Below are 14,564 nucleotides of genomic sequence, written 5' to 3' on the forward strand. Positions count from 1 at the left end.
TTTGTGTTGTATGAAAGACACTCAGTACCTATCTATCAAATAAGCTATAGGGTTGCTATAGTGTGTCTGCAAAATACAAAGCCCAGGCTACCATTGGATGTAGCTATCACTAGAGACTTGTTGTCCAGCAGAGAGAGTCCAAATTAGCAGAAGCAATGCGAGCGAGGTGGGGGAGGGAGTTTATTTCTGCAGCAGAAATAGGTCTACCCTGTTACAGACAGCCAAAATAAAGCTGCTTCGAGTCACAGTGGAGGTATGGTGTTTCAATGATGCATGCGTGCTAAGAGTCCAGAGGTCACAACAAAGCCACGCTCTAGCCCTAAGGACTGGAGCATGGCTTTGGTGTGGCTTCTGGACTCTTAGGAAGCATGCATCATTGAAACACCATACCTCCACTGTGACTCGAAGCAGCTTTATTTTGGCTGTCTGTAACAGGCCAAAGTAAGATACTAAATGGTTCCCAGAGTCCAGCACTTAAACTCTTTTACAAGTTGAAAACATTAGCATCATAGATCAAATCACATCATCTGTCTACCATTCATCAACACCTTTGGGCTGTCCCAGTGATGGCTAAATTCTAATCTGTGTATCAAAACAAATAGTATGTGAAATTCAGTCAACAAGAACTTTGGATATTTACAAGGGCTCTTATCACTTAAACCAGGAATTTCTTAACGCTTGTAATCTATATGTTACACCAAAAGAAAAAGACAGGGTTGTGAGGGACAAAAGATAAATCAATTTCCTATGGGACTCTCCTGCTTCCAATTTCAGGGCTCATGAGTCTATGGTATAAACTAACAGGGAGGGTTTGCATTTTGATTAATTTAATCACAGGAACCATGGCAAAGAAAGTGGAGAATCATAAGGTTATAAACATGTACTGGAAACACATTCCTGCTAAACATTAAGCCAACAGGAAACCTGTCCCATATTCAACCTGGCAATCCTACAAGTGGACAGGGGAGAGATGCAACTTCAGCTTGTCACTCTAGCCATTATTTTATGTCCTTTGCCATAATTAAAGCAGTCTTTACGGAATCCTTCCACACTGTATATGGGGCACTCTACAATTGCCACTGAGTCTGACAGACATAATCCTTACTCTTTCTAACTGTGAACTCAAGTAATGATTATAGGTAGAAAGACACACACACACACACACACACACACACACACACACACACACACACACGTGAACAGTGTGAAACAAAAGAAATTTATCAGGATGCTCCTGGGTAAATTAGAGGTTTGAAGAAGTACATGAGGGGGTGGAAAGGAATCAGTCCAATAAGCTTGCTCAGTACCCACATAATACTTAGGGTATTGTGAGGGCACAGAACAGGGAAGAGGGGAAGAATAGTCAAATACTGTAATTCATGGGAACTCCTGGCTGCAACTCTGGAGTAGCACTTCTGTCAGGAGCAAGTATACACTGAAATTTTTAGCTGTCTGTCACATGTTGCATCCAATAGCAAAGAATGCCAACAGGACTGAAATCCAAATGGAGCCACTGAGGATCAAGAAAAAATAAATTTGCATGCTACAACAAACCCCAAAGTATTTAAAAGTAAAACACCATTTTGTTTCCTTGGGCCAAAAAAGTAATTTTTCCAAGCTGTGGAACTTAACACTAGCACACCCGCTCCACTACTCTGCCTAGATTCCATGCTGTGCCAGCAGGGAAGACAGCAGTCCACCTTTCTACAATGTAACTAGGACTCTGGGGACTTTACAGCACAAAGTCTCTCTCCTCTCCTACCACTAGATGTCGATAACCCTAAATTCTATGTATAGACCCTTGCTCATTAGGATTCTTGCATACAGAGCATGGAAAAGTTACTTTAGGATTACATGTCCCAGAATTCCCCATCCATCATTCCAAAAGTATGCTAGCTTGGGAATTTGTTGCAAAAGTAAGTTTTCAAGCTCAGTGTAACGGAGAGCACGCCCAGCTGACCAATCAGGAGGCAGCTGAGGGCCAGCCAATGAAATGAGGGCTGGGATTTGTGAACATTCTGGGCGTCGGTTGGGGATGAGGAGTTAGAATGTTCACGGTTATGAGGCAGTGAGGGGGTTAGAACCCAGGGGGGAAAGGCTAGAGGAGAGGTTGGGGAAGACAGTTGATAGGAGTAGGTCCAGAGAGGGACAGGAGTTAAAGTAAAGAGTCTAGAAAGAAGAGACTCTATGTAACCAGACCCAGGCAGAGGGGTTTGAGTTACTAGTTTGGTTGGGATATAGAGCAGCCGTAGTGGCTGGGGTATTAAAAGAATTACCCAGAGAGGGACAGAGAAGTCCTAGAATAGATAACGAGGATAGAGAGGGGGAAAGGTACATAGTAACGAGGGGAAGAATACATTTATAACCAAAAGGAACGCGCCTGAACTAAGTTCAAGTCATATCTGTTAAGCATCTTGTTCAATAAAGTTCATATGGTTTTGTTTCATCTTAAAGACGTGTCGGCCATATCTGTTTATCCACTCTACTATATTGAATAATACTGTGAACCTGCCACCTATTAAAGGGGGTTTGTTACAGGAATTGGTTGGCAGCGGGGTGGGATAATAGAAGTCCCAAGCGCCTGCCACAAAAGAGAGGTTAGCCGTTACATCAGTAACAGCAGAGGTGCCTGATGCAGCAAGTTAAAACATGCTAAATTTTTTGAAATGGAATACATTTGAGTAGATTGTACTGCACTGCTGTACAATCAATCCTATCCATTTATTTATTCATTCATTAATTCAGAAGTCACTCAGTGATTGAATGGGCTTACTCTCATGTAAATGTATATGCTATGCTCAACAGGAAGCCCCACTGAATTCAAATGAGAATTGTTTTGTGTAAATATCTTTAGGATCACTGACAGTCATTTTGCTGTGTGGAGATAAGCCCAGATTTTGAAATCCTGTCTTATTTGAGTCTAATCATCTCTTGTCCTTATCAGTTTTTGGAGCTTTCCTGGGAAACTCTTGAAAAGAAAGTTAATTTTCCTATTGCTTACCAAACCCTTGAGAATTCAAGATGCCCCCAGACATACCTTTATGCTTCTCTTGTTGAATATTTAACAATAATTTTACATGGTTTTACAAGATGAAATGAAAAAGAGGACTTGAATTTTGAGAAAGGTAAAATTCTTTCCCTCGCTGATATATTCAATCCATAATCATGACAAGGTAGAATAACCTTGTGGCCAGTTTATTATTCCTCACTCCTCCAGCTATTTGCTCAAGAGTCATGCTTTATGCTGTTTGCCTGTAATTTGTAAGTAATTCATTTTGAAACATAGTTTGGTGTGTTTTTTGTCACATATCTTAGCAAGGAAATAGAGTGTACAGAATATAAAGAAACTACCTGAAGGACAAGCATGAAGGACTGGACCTTTTTTTCTTTTCTTTAAAAAAAAATCAAGGTGCATATTGATGATAGAACTTGATGTGAAAACCATCATTTATTAACTATACCTTAATTATTGATTGTCAAGTCATTAACAATCTGAGACAAGTTCTAACATCATGACAATATCTCTTAACAGATCATTTAAATATCTGTAGATTAAGAATTAAATTATCAAAATATTATGTAAGTTTAACACGCATAATCAAAAACATAAGTATTTTTTTAAAAAAAATTGTCTTTCTATATTAGATTTTGTAAAACAGCTGCATAACCACTTGAGTATGACCAAATTCATGAACCTAGGGGCTGTACATACAGCCCCAAAGAGGTGGCCTGGAGTCACCCCTGTTAGAGCCAGATCGGAACCACAGCAACTACATGCTGCAGCCCAATCTGACCTTTGCAGGGCACCAGAGAAGCGCCATGATGCATGGTATCATGCCATCCTGGGACGGAGCCAGGGCATGTCGTGTAGAAACCATGCCCCAATTCTACCCCCAAGCCAGCCCAAACAGCCGGTCTGCACAGCCCCATAGTTGCATTTAGATATCTCAAGTGCTCAGGCATATTTACATTTAAGGACAGCATTCTACAAAGCTGTTGGCTATCCAAGCACAGAGCAAGCCACTGCCAATGCTACAATCCTCAGACAGAAGTGCACCAACCTAGCCAGTACATAAGTGGAACAATTTATGATATTGTGTTCCAGTGATGTTGAACATACATACTGGAACATATTGAAATGCAACACACCTAAGCGGTTAATTGATGCATGCAGCATAGCGTGGGACTAACCATAACAATCACATTCATAATAGGAGGAATCTCCATAACGTCATATCACTATGCTTCCATACTCTGGAATTGTCATTAGGGTGGGAGGCGTCCCCATGGCAAACAGCTCCACACAGTACAGCTACCATGCTTTGTATTATGTTGTATGTTGCAAGGAAAGATCAGGCATAGTGTAGAGGCTTGAATGTTGACCATGGAAACCCACTGGGTGACCTTGAGCAAGTTACATTCCTAGAGAGAGAGGCAATGGAAAGATCTTGCCTAGAAAACTCCATCATAGGTTACCATAAATTAGAAACAACCTGAAGACCAATGTGAAGTTGAAGACTTTCACAGCCAGCATCCATAGTTTTTTGTGGGTTTTTTGGACTAAATGGCCATGTTCTAGAAGAGTTTTTTTCCTGACATTTTACCAACATCTGTGGCTGGCATCTTCAGAGAATGCAGGCATGGACGTGAGTGAGGTCTATATATACACTGTGTGACCTTTGGTTGGAAGGGAGTGATTTACATGTTAATCTGTATATTGGTCTGTGCTGAATCGCAAAGCCTCAGGGTGAAGACCCACAACAGCAGCATCAACAACAACATTGCAAGGATTACTCCAGTTGTTAACTTTGATGTAAACCTCTGAATATCTTGAAGGTAAAAATTTCTTCAGATATGTATATGTTTAATGAGAAACATGGTTTGTTTTTGTTAAAAAATAGCTATCTTACTTTATTTGATTTTTTTACAGTGCAATATGGTTAACCTTAACATTATCACACAGATCATACAATCAACAAACTTGATATGACAGCATGGACAGACTCAGGTAACTCTACAGTCCTAAATCTGAATACACTTTTATAATCTCCAAAATTCACAATCTAGACAAGATTAGCCAGAGCACTAAACCCTGTCCTGTTTCCAGCCAAGGCAGGGCACAATCGGGGAGGTGGGACTAGCTCTCCCTCCATGAGGTGGTAGATTTTGATTGACAGGTAATTTGAGGTGTCAGACCCAGTTTGAAGGAAGCCCTCCCCACACTCATGGAAAATTGGTTGTACTTCAACTCCCATCAACCCTAAATAGAGGTGATGGGGCTGCAATTGAAAATGGAAGGACACATATTCTCTCTTTTTCCCATTTAACATTGGAAAATGTCTACATTAACAAAAAGTATCCTGTCCCAGGTATGCTTAGAGAGCCAACAGGATACTGTGGAAGGATTGCAGTGGTGGTACTAAGCACTACTCATCAGATTTCAGAAAACAGAAAGGAAGCAAGCAAAGGCCCCTCTCACCTGACCTCATAACCACCTGCCAGCAGCAGTGGATATTAGGCTAGGGACATGTTTCTCCCTACACCATGTATATTGTGATTTTGAAATGTGATTTTATTATTATAGTTTTTGCTGTAATCCGCCTTGATTCCTCTGGGAATAGGCAGAAAATAAATAAATAAATAAATATTATGATAGAGTCGTCAATAATCTGAAGTTGTTTCAGAAATGGTCATAGCATTTGGGTACTAAATTAGCAATAACAATCTGCTGAGTAGTGAAGCACCATCTCTTATCTGAGAAACAGCAGGACCCAAGTCTGACTTCCACCTACCTCTATCTGTAATGGGCCCTACTTCTGTCTTGCGGCTAGCAATATTAAATAAATTATTTTGTTCACATGGTCTGCAAGAACACAAGCATCCATCCTACAAAAGTATTCACTACTATCCATTGATTCTATGATCCTATGATTCATTATGAAATGACAGGAGTGTGGAACCTTTGGTACCTTAATGAAATATAGTCTGGTCTGGTTAACAAGGCAATTTACTTCTTTGCAATCTCCTTTAGTGGCTCAAAGACATGAAAGTTGCTTCTTCTATGTTCTTGAACGGTGTTGGATGAGGGGATAAAGTGGTTTTTAAAAAACAAAATTGAGGGGTGAAACAGATGGCCCTGAAGGGGGGCATGATATGGATGATGCTGTCCCTGAGAGAGCTGGATTGGGGACGTGGCAACCATATACCGTGTTTCTTTTCAGTGTTTCTGCAAACCACCAAAAGACTATGATGCTGGCACATGTGCAGTCAGCCATGCAACTTCCTGGAAGCATGGGGGCAGTGTCAGATTGTGTGGCATGTAAACACCACACTTAGACACCACCCGCCAAGCCACCACAAAGGGGCAGTCTGCTTTGCCTCTGAGTGTACTTTCCCATATACTGTCAGATCCTCACATTGCTTTCATTTCAGTTTATATAGTCCTCAATCATCCTCCTTGCCCACTGGTCCCTGTTTAAACACCTACCTGATATGTAGTAAGATGTGGGGAGATAAAGGAAGACCAGGCATGTTACTCATTACTAAGACATCTGAGAAACACTTGCCCTTCTCTTTCCAACACAGTTAAATGAAAGGGAGCAGGAAGAGGAGGCAACCAGCAAGGCAGCTGGCACATTTTTCAATCCCATTAGCCAGCTGTCAAAAGTGACTGGTTAGGCTGGCTTCCTGCTGAAGGAAATGAATTAAAAATGACCTGACATAACTGCTGGGCCTGGTAAATCTAAATTTAATCCCACCTGCACCAGCAATCTCCCTCATAAAACTGTGGGTGACAAGGTTGAAAGGGACATGGTTTTATGTCAAAACAACATAATCTTCCTTACTACAGACTGAGTCTGAAATGCTTTGGACCAAAAGTGTTTTGGATTTCAGATTTTAAAATTTTATTTTACTTTATTTTGGATTTTAGAATATTTTACTTGCATATACATACATAATGTGATATCTTAGAGATGGGATCCATGTTTAAACACAAAATTTATTTATGTTTCATATACACCTTATACGCATAGCCTGAAGATAATTTTATAAAATATTTTTAGTAATTTTGTGCATGATACAAAGTTTGTGTACACTGAACTATCGGAAAACAAAGATGTCACAACCTTTGCTATCCATGAAAAAAGTTTCACATTTTGGAATTCTGGATAGGGGATACTCAACCTGTATTTCAGAACATAATTTTATTTAACCAAGGCTTAAACATCTCTAACACTAAGTGTTTACATAAGCATCACACAACAGATAACATCATATTTACAATGTCTATCCAAGGAGGGCAGTTACTAGGTCTTAGCAGATATTAACTGTCCTCCCAGTATGTCAGCTATCCATATAATGTTCATTTAATTTATCCCAATAAAGAGATAATTTATAGATGCCAACATTTCAATTCTTATTTGCAGGACTGTATTCTCCTAGATTCAGCTGTACAGATAAGAATAGCCAAATAAAAGGCTTACACTTTTGTAGACTGAATGATTTAACAATATAATCTGTAAAAGATATAAAAGGTTCAAGTAAAAAAAAAGGAACTGAGCCCCAAAATCCACTTACATTTTAAATTACAGGGGAGTTTATAATTATCATTCTTTAAATCCACCTATTCACTTATCATCAGAAAAGACCTAACAAGATTGTCCTCTTTATATTAAAAAAAAGTTCACTGAATTACAACATTAAGAAATGTTTATTTTTTATTTTTTAAAAAACAAATGTTTAAAGTCTCTTTCCTTTTACAGACTCAGAGAGTTAATACAGTTTTGCAATTATTCAAATTTTACAGGGATATATGGGCAAACATGAAAGACCTGAATAGTACTGGTGGATTTTTAAAGCATTTTCCCCCTGCAGAGTAGCAGAATTTTGAAAATAAAAATATCTTGAAAACTTCTGACAATCCAGTATCAATTCATACTACCTATTATCTTAGTTTCAATTTCATTTCTATGGAGTAGATTATCTGTCTTGTGTAACCAGACATTAAAATAAGAGGAAAACTTGTCCCTTTTGGCTGACAGAAGTCTCTCCACAGAAACAAAGGCTTTGTGGCCTTCCATTTTTCTGTCATCACTTAAACCTTTGGAGATTAGAGCACAAGTTCACACTATGCATTTTTTAAAATATACTTTTTTTCTCCATTATCACCCTGGGAACAGAATGATGTCGTTCTATTTATGTTACTTAAAGTAGTATGTAGATCATTGTCTTCTTTCACTCAGTCTTTCTTTCTTTGTTAAATGAACACAAAATTAACTTCACCAGGAAGCAGAGTTGGTAATAAGAACCTATTGCTGTGGATAAACTTTAAATGCATGGTGATTTCTCCTCCTGAAAGATAAAAAAAAAAAAACATTTTTATTGAACACTTATTCTAAACCAAACCAATAGCAATTTGTTCTCTTTTTTAGAACTACTGGTAGAGCATAAATATGAACAATATTTGAAGGAAAGAACCTTGTAAAAATCCAGTGGCTGTACCCCATATAACACTTGTGGAAAAAATACAGGAGATGGTCTGTCACTGTTTGTTTGTTGACTTCATTGATGTGCCTCCTTTCTCCCAGAGTGGGACCCAAGGCAGTTTCCAGAAACAGCTAATGCAACAACGCACTAAAGCAACACCAAGTACAATGAAGACATCTGAAACTGTGGGAACACTTGCACTGTGGTTTACACAAGTTCTTATAAAAATAGAACAAGTATTAGATTCAACTCACTGTGTGCCACAACAAAATGATAGAAACATCCCACTAGCAGAGTAATAATAAATAATAACAATAATAATAAAATATTTATTTATATCCAGCCTCTTTTGTTTGGGGATCGAGGTGGGTAACAACAGAGTTTATGATACACAATATAAAAACAATAAAACCCACAAAATCTTGACCTAACCCTCCCTCCCAAACTATAAAATTAACATAAAACATGATTAAAATATATAACAATACATCATAACATTACAAGATTATTCTACAATCCGCAAATGACGAGGAGATATAGTAGGAAGGACAGATAGAATCGGTTCTGGGTGGTTATCACTCAGGGAAGGCCTGCCGGAAGAAAAAGTTTTTTGTCGCTTTTTTAAAAGCCTCCAATGAGGATAATTGGCAAATCTCTTCCGGCAGGTCATTCCAAGCTTTAGGACCTGTAGCAGAAAAAGACCTCTGGGAGGTCACTGCCAATCTGGTCTTTTTTGGATGTAAAAGATTTTTCCCGGAGGAACTGAGTGTATGGGAAGGATTATATGGGAGGAGACTGGACCCAGGCCATGTAGGGCTTTGTAGGTAATAACCAACATCTTGTACTGATACCACTAGATACCACCTTAGAACCTTCTTTGTAATTTTAATTTTCACACTATTATGAAAACAGAAACAGAGTATGACTACTCACTTTTCCATGTTACAAAAATGGGCTCCCAAACTGTTCTTGCAAAAGTTTCTCCATTATTGAAATACCCTGTGGGGAGAGGAAATATATCTAAATGTTACTGTGGTTGATAACAGATAATCCAGCCTTCAAAAATATCCCTTTTTAGAGACCATCTAGACAGATTCAGGCTATTTACAGCGCTAGGAAGAATTATCTTAGCTTTAACTGGTATGTAATTAACTTTTTTAAAATGTTATTGGCCTCCTAATAACATATTTCAGTACAGATTTAGAAATGTTTTGCATATAGAAAGCTCCATCTTCATTTCCCAGCATCTGTGACTAAAAGGTTTAGGAAACAGATGATGGGAAAGACCTTGGACTGAGACCCAGAAAGCTTCTGCCGATCAGAATACTGGGCTAGACTGACAAAATAGTTGGTCTGGTATATGGCATTTTAAAGTGCTATGCTGACAGCACTGGCTTTTATATTAGAATTTGGAATGGAAAATCACTCAAAGACATAAAGTTACTAAGAAGCCTTATTTCCCTTAGGTTTTTAACATCTGTCATTTTACTCTGGGAACACATTTTGGTTCAGGTAGGATGTCCTTGCCACTTGGGTGGTAGAAGGGATGACTTCCTTTCTGAACTACTACCAGGAACCAAAGTTCCTCTGGGGACCTCTGTGCTTTGGCAACCAGTGTGTTTTTAATCCTGTGCTATTTTTCATTTTAGCTGATAGTAAAGATGTGGCTGGTTGTCTTGCATCTTCATTCTAGAGGGTGGGAGCAAAGTGGAGAAAAGTGAGGAGGGAAATTTCAGGATTACTGATGTTTTAGATCTGCCTCAAGAACAGAAAATATCACATAGTTTTTTGTAGGTTTTTTGAGCTATGTGGCCATGTTCTAGAAGAGTTTCACCAGCATCTGTGGCTGGCATCTTCAGAGAATGCTTGCCTGGAAAGGAGTTGGGTATATATATTGTGTGACCTGGAAAGGCTGGCATCTTCAGAGAATGCTTGCCTGGAAAGGAGTTGGGTATATATATTGTGTGACCTGAAAAGGCAGGAGTGATTTGCATGTGTATTATTTTGTTGCTAATGGCAGGCCTCAGGGTGTGAGGGTCTGCACAAGAGGATTGATGTCTGCTTGATAGTGCTCATTGTCTGCTGGGAGATTTCTCATTTGCATTTGTTGAGTCTTTATCTTGCTATTTTTCAGGACTGGTAGCCAAACCTTATTTACTTTAAGAGTTTCCTCTTTTCTATTGAAATTGTCCAGGTGTTTGTGGATTTCAATGGCTTCCCTGTGCGTCCTGACATGGTAGTGGTTGGCATGGTCCAGAACTTCAGTGTTTTCAAACAGTATTTTATGCCCAGGATGGTTTGTGGCATGTTCTGCTAATACTGATTTTCCTGGCTGACCCAGACTGCAGTGTCTCTCGTGTTCCTTGATTCTTGTTTGCACTTCATTTGGTGGTCCCTATGTAGACTTGTCTGCAGCTGCATGGTATGCGGTAAACTCCTGTGGCTGTGAGAGGGTCTCTGTGGTCCTTGGCTGGGCAAAGCATTTGCTGGATTTTCTTCGTTGGTTTGTAAACCATTTGAAGGTTGTGCTTCCTCGCCACTTTCCCTATTCTGTCTGTGACTCCTTTGATGTATGGTAAAAATACCTTCCCTTTGGGTGGCTGCTTGTTTTCACTTCTCTGGGTTTTCCTGGCCTGGCAGCCCTTCTGATGTCTGAGCTGGAATAACCATTCGCCTGTAGAGCCCAGTCCAGATGCTTCAGTTCATCTTTTAAGAAGTGGGGTTCACAGATGCGTTTTGCTCAGTTACCAGTGTTTTGAGTGTGCTTCTTTTTTGTCCTGGGTGATGGTTGGAGTTCTTGTGCAGGTATCGGTCTGTATGTGTGGGTTTTCTGTATACTGTGTGACCCAGACGTTGGTTTAGTTTGCAGATGAACTGGGACATCAAAAAATGGCAGTGTTCCTTCCTTTTCTTTTTTCATTGGATGTTGGGGTGAATTGGATGTTGGGGTGGATGTTGTTCAGATGGTTCAGGAACATAGCCAGATCTTTTTCTCCATGGCTCCAAATGGTGAAAATGTCATCCATGTATTGGAACCAAGTTGTGGGCTTTTTCAGTGCTGTTTCCAGGGCTTGCTTTTCAAAGTGTTCCATGTAAAAGTTTGTTGCAGACTGGGTCAGCAAGAAAAATCAGCAGTAGCAGAACATGTTACAAAACATCCTGGGCATAAAATACTGTTTGAAAACACTGAAATTCTGGACCATGCCAACAACTACCATGTCAGGATGCACAGGGAAGCCATTGAAATCCACAAACACCTGGACAATTTCAACAGGAAAGAGGAAACCCTTAAGGTAAACAAGGTTTGCCTACCAGTCCTAAAAAATAGCAAGATGAAGACTCAACAAATGCAAATAAGAAATTTCCCAGGGTCAGGGGTATTCCAGCAGACAATGAGCACTAATCAAGCAGACACTAATCCTCTTTTGCATATCCTCCCACCATGAGGTCTGCCATTAGCAACAGAACAATACACATGCAAATCACTCCTGCCTTTCCAGGTCCCACAATATATATACCCAACTCCTTTCCAGGCAAGCATTCTTTGAAGATGCCAGCCACAGATGCTAGTGAAACATCAGGAAGAAAGTCTCCTAAAACATGGTCACATAGCCCGAAAAACCCACAAAAATCTGTGGCTGCTGGCCATGAAAGCCTTCGACTTTTCATAATTGTCACTTTCACGTTTTTTTTCTTTTAATTTTTGTAAATTGCCTCGAGTCACAGACAAGGCTGAGGAAAAAGAGAGAAATAACTGGAATGGTAAAATTCTTTGTCTTCATTGTAATCCTCTCCTGTGAGTTTGTAAAACTGGCAGTAGTTTTCAAAGTAGCACTGAACTTGCACACAAAATTGGGCTAAACTTTGCTTTTAAAAATAATAAAAAATAATTCAGGATAGTGCTTTTCTTTTCTTCCTCCTTTATCTCCACAGGAAGTGGGAATGGGCTAACACAGCCCATCCGTCTAAATTAAGTTTGCCACTGTTTACTAAGTAGAGCACTAATTGACATGTGAAAACTCTGAGATTTTCCTTGGGCATTTTAAAGTGTTATTTATTGACTCAATTATGTTCACAGTATGACAATTGCTTTTTCTTTCTTCCTCACAGCATAGCTGTCTTAAAGGGAACTGTCTGATAGAAGGGCTAAAGCAGGAAAGAAGGAGGGAAATTTACAAAGTGGGTATGGAAGAAAGGGTAGTTCTAAGCCAGCACTATCATTCTGTTTAACTGGACATGGCTAAATAAAGGTTCAATCAAAATATTCCTTTCAAATAAAGTTGTTATGTTTGCTTGCTCACACATTTTATATCTATTTAAAGATTTCATAGGCTTCATCTCATTTCCACATCTTGAAAGATCTCTGTATATGTAAATATTAGGAATTTACCTTACAATTAAACACAACACAAACCATTAAATACTATAACACACAGGGATGAATAGCTGTTTACCAGTTGAAAACACAAAGTTTTAAATGACAAATTTAGCTTGGTACTAAAAAGAAAACAGTGTACATAAGATTGCAGCAGCAATGTTGCATCTGGACGACACCCTAAAATATTCTGATGTTCATAATTTAAGAAAACTATCGTGCTCTAGCCAACAATATTCTTAGATTATTTTCTCCAATGTCTTGAATCATTTAGCCATTAAATTTTTCACTTGTTAAAACTCATATTCTAAAAGGATTTTTAAAAGAATAATGACAGAATACATTAGCTATCATCAATAGCAAGTTTTTCAAATCTTATTGGATTGCTAAACTTGATCTATAAAAGAGTGCAAATCAATTCTAATCTAGGAGTACTCAAACTAAAGCAGATTCAAGCCATTTATCTGGGTCATAAGTTCACAGAGGCTGTGTCACTGCATCATAATCAATTAAATCTTTATATTTTTATATCTCCTGTTTTTCCTTCCAGACCTTAAATTGTCTGTATATCAAAATTAGAGGCCATTTTTTACAAAAGTTATCAGTAACTTCTGTGAGCAAACATGCACTATATTCTACTTGGGTATTTGGGCCAAAGAGACAGAACAGGGATGGTGCTGATGTACCAAACATCCCACTGGCCAGAAGCCTCCTCAACTGAACTGGTCAATGGTGTTGGCATCCCCCAGGATTGGCATCCTAAACAATTGTGTGAGCTAAAAATATTTTTCCCTCAAATAGCCAACACACCCAAACAACTGTGGATGCTACTGATTAATTTCTGAGCCCCTCCCTCATTTTGGGGCCTGTGAAGGCCTTCCCTCAGACTGTACAGGCTCCCCCCCACCCAAAACAATGTAAGGGGCTATTCAGATAGTCCCAAAGGGGTGACCTCCAGCCACCCCTTTAACAGCCAGATCAGGGCTGTGACAATTGCAAGCCATGGCCCCGATCTAGCCTTTCCAGGGAGTGAAAAGGAGCCACTGCTTCTTGTGCCCTGGAAAGGGCACAATAGCTGCGGCTTTATACCTCTCCTTCGGGACTGTGTCGCACGGATGCGCCAGAAAAGAACTGTGATGGCACACACCATGCAATGTCATGCCACCCTGGGGCCAGAGCTGGGATGTGTGTCGTGAAGATGCTACGCCTCGATTCTGCCCCCAACCTGGCCCAAATTGTCAATCTGCACAGGGCCTAAGTGACCAGAATCCCTACCACTTGTCCACCCTGTCTTAAATACTAACACGCAGTTCTCAACTGGCTGTCCAGACCTAGATTTCCTACCACCATGTAAAAAGAAAGAGTGAAAGAAATCACCTTCATCTTTAATTTAGTTTGCTCATCAAAGCAAATAACCCCAAATAACCCTGTACAGAACTTTCTATTGAATAAAAAGCTTATTTATTTAGCTAGTTATTATTACATTTTTATTTCACCACTCTTCCAAGGACTTAAAGGATACACATTATTTTTCGTTCAACAGTTTTAGGCTCAAAAAAGTCTTGTGAAGTAGGTTAGATCATCAAATGAAGCAAGTGCTTCCTCATTCACAATTCAAAAGATTTAAAGAAAGAATTAAGTTCTGAGTATTGGAGCTGTTCAGTGAAAGCTAGCATGGTGTAGTGCAGGGGTAGGCAACCTG

General features: G+C 39.4%; 1 protein-coding gene across 1 annotated transcript in view; it reads right to left on the minus strand.

Annotated features, from left to right (window-relative positions):
• Positions 1 to 7,692: 7,692 nt before the first annotated feature.
• The window catches only part of PRELID2 (PRELI domain containing 2), a 38,333-nt gene continuing 31,461 nt past the window's right edge, over positions 7,693 to 14,564 (minus strand). Inside the window, exons 6-7 of the mRNA XM_042453838.1 lie at positions 9,421 to 9,486; positions 7,693 to 8,352 (exon numbers count right to left, since the gene is read on the minus strand). Of these exons, the coding sequence (XP_042309772.1) occupies positions 9,430 to 9,486 (57 nt within the window). The 3' untranslated portion in view covers positions 7,693 to 8,352; positions 9,421 to 9,429. The remainder of the gene's footprint in view (positions 8,353 to 9,420; positions 9,487 to 14,564) is intronic.

Source organism: Sceloporus undulatus, chromosome 2 (genome assembly GCF_019175285.1).
Source record: "Sceloporus undulatus isolate JIND9_A2432 ecotype Alabama chromosome 2, SceUnd_v1.1, whole genome shotgun sequence".
NCBI lineage: Eukaryota > Metazoa > Chordata > Lepidosauria > Squamata > Phrynosomatidae > Sceloporus > Sceloporus undulatus.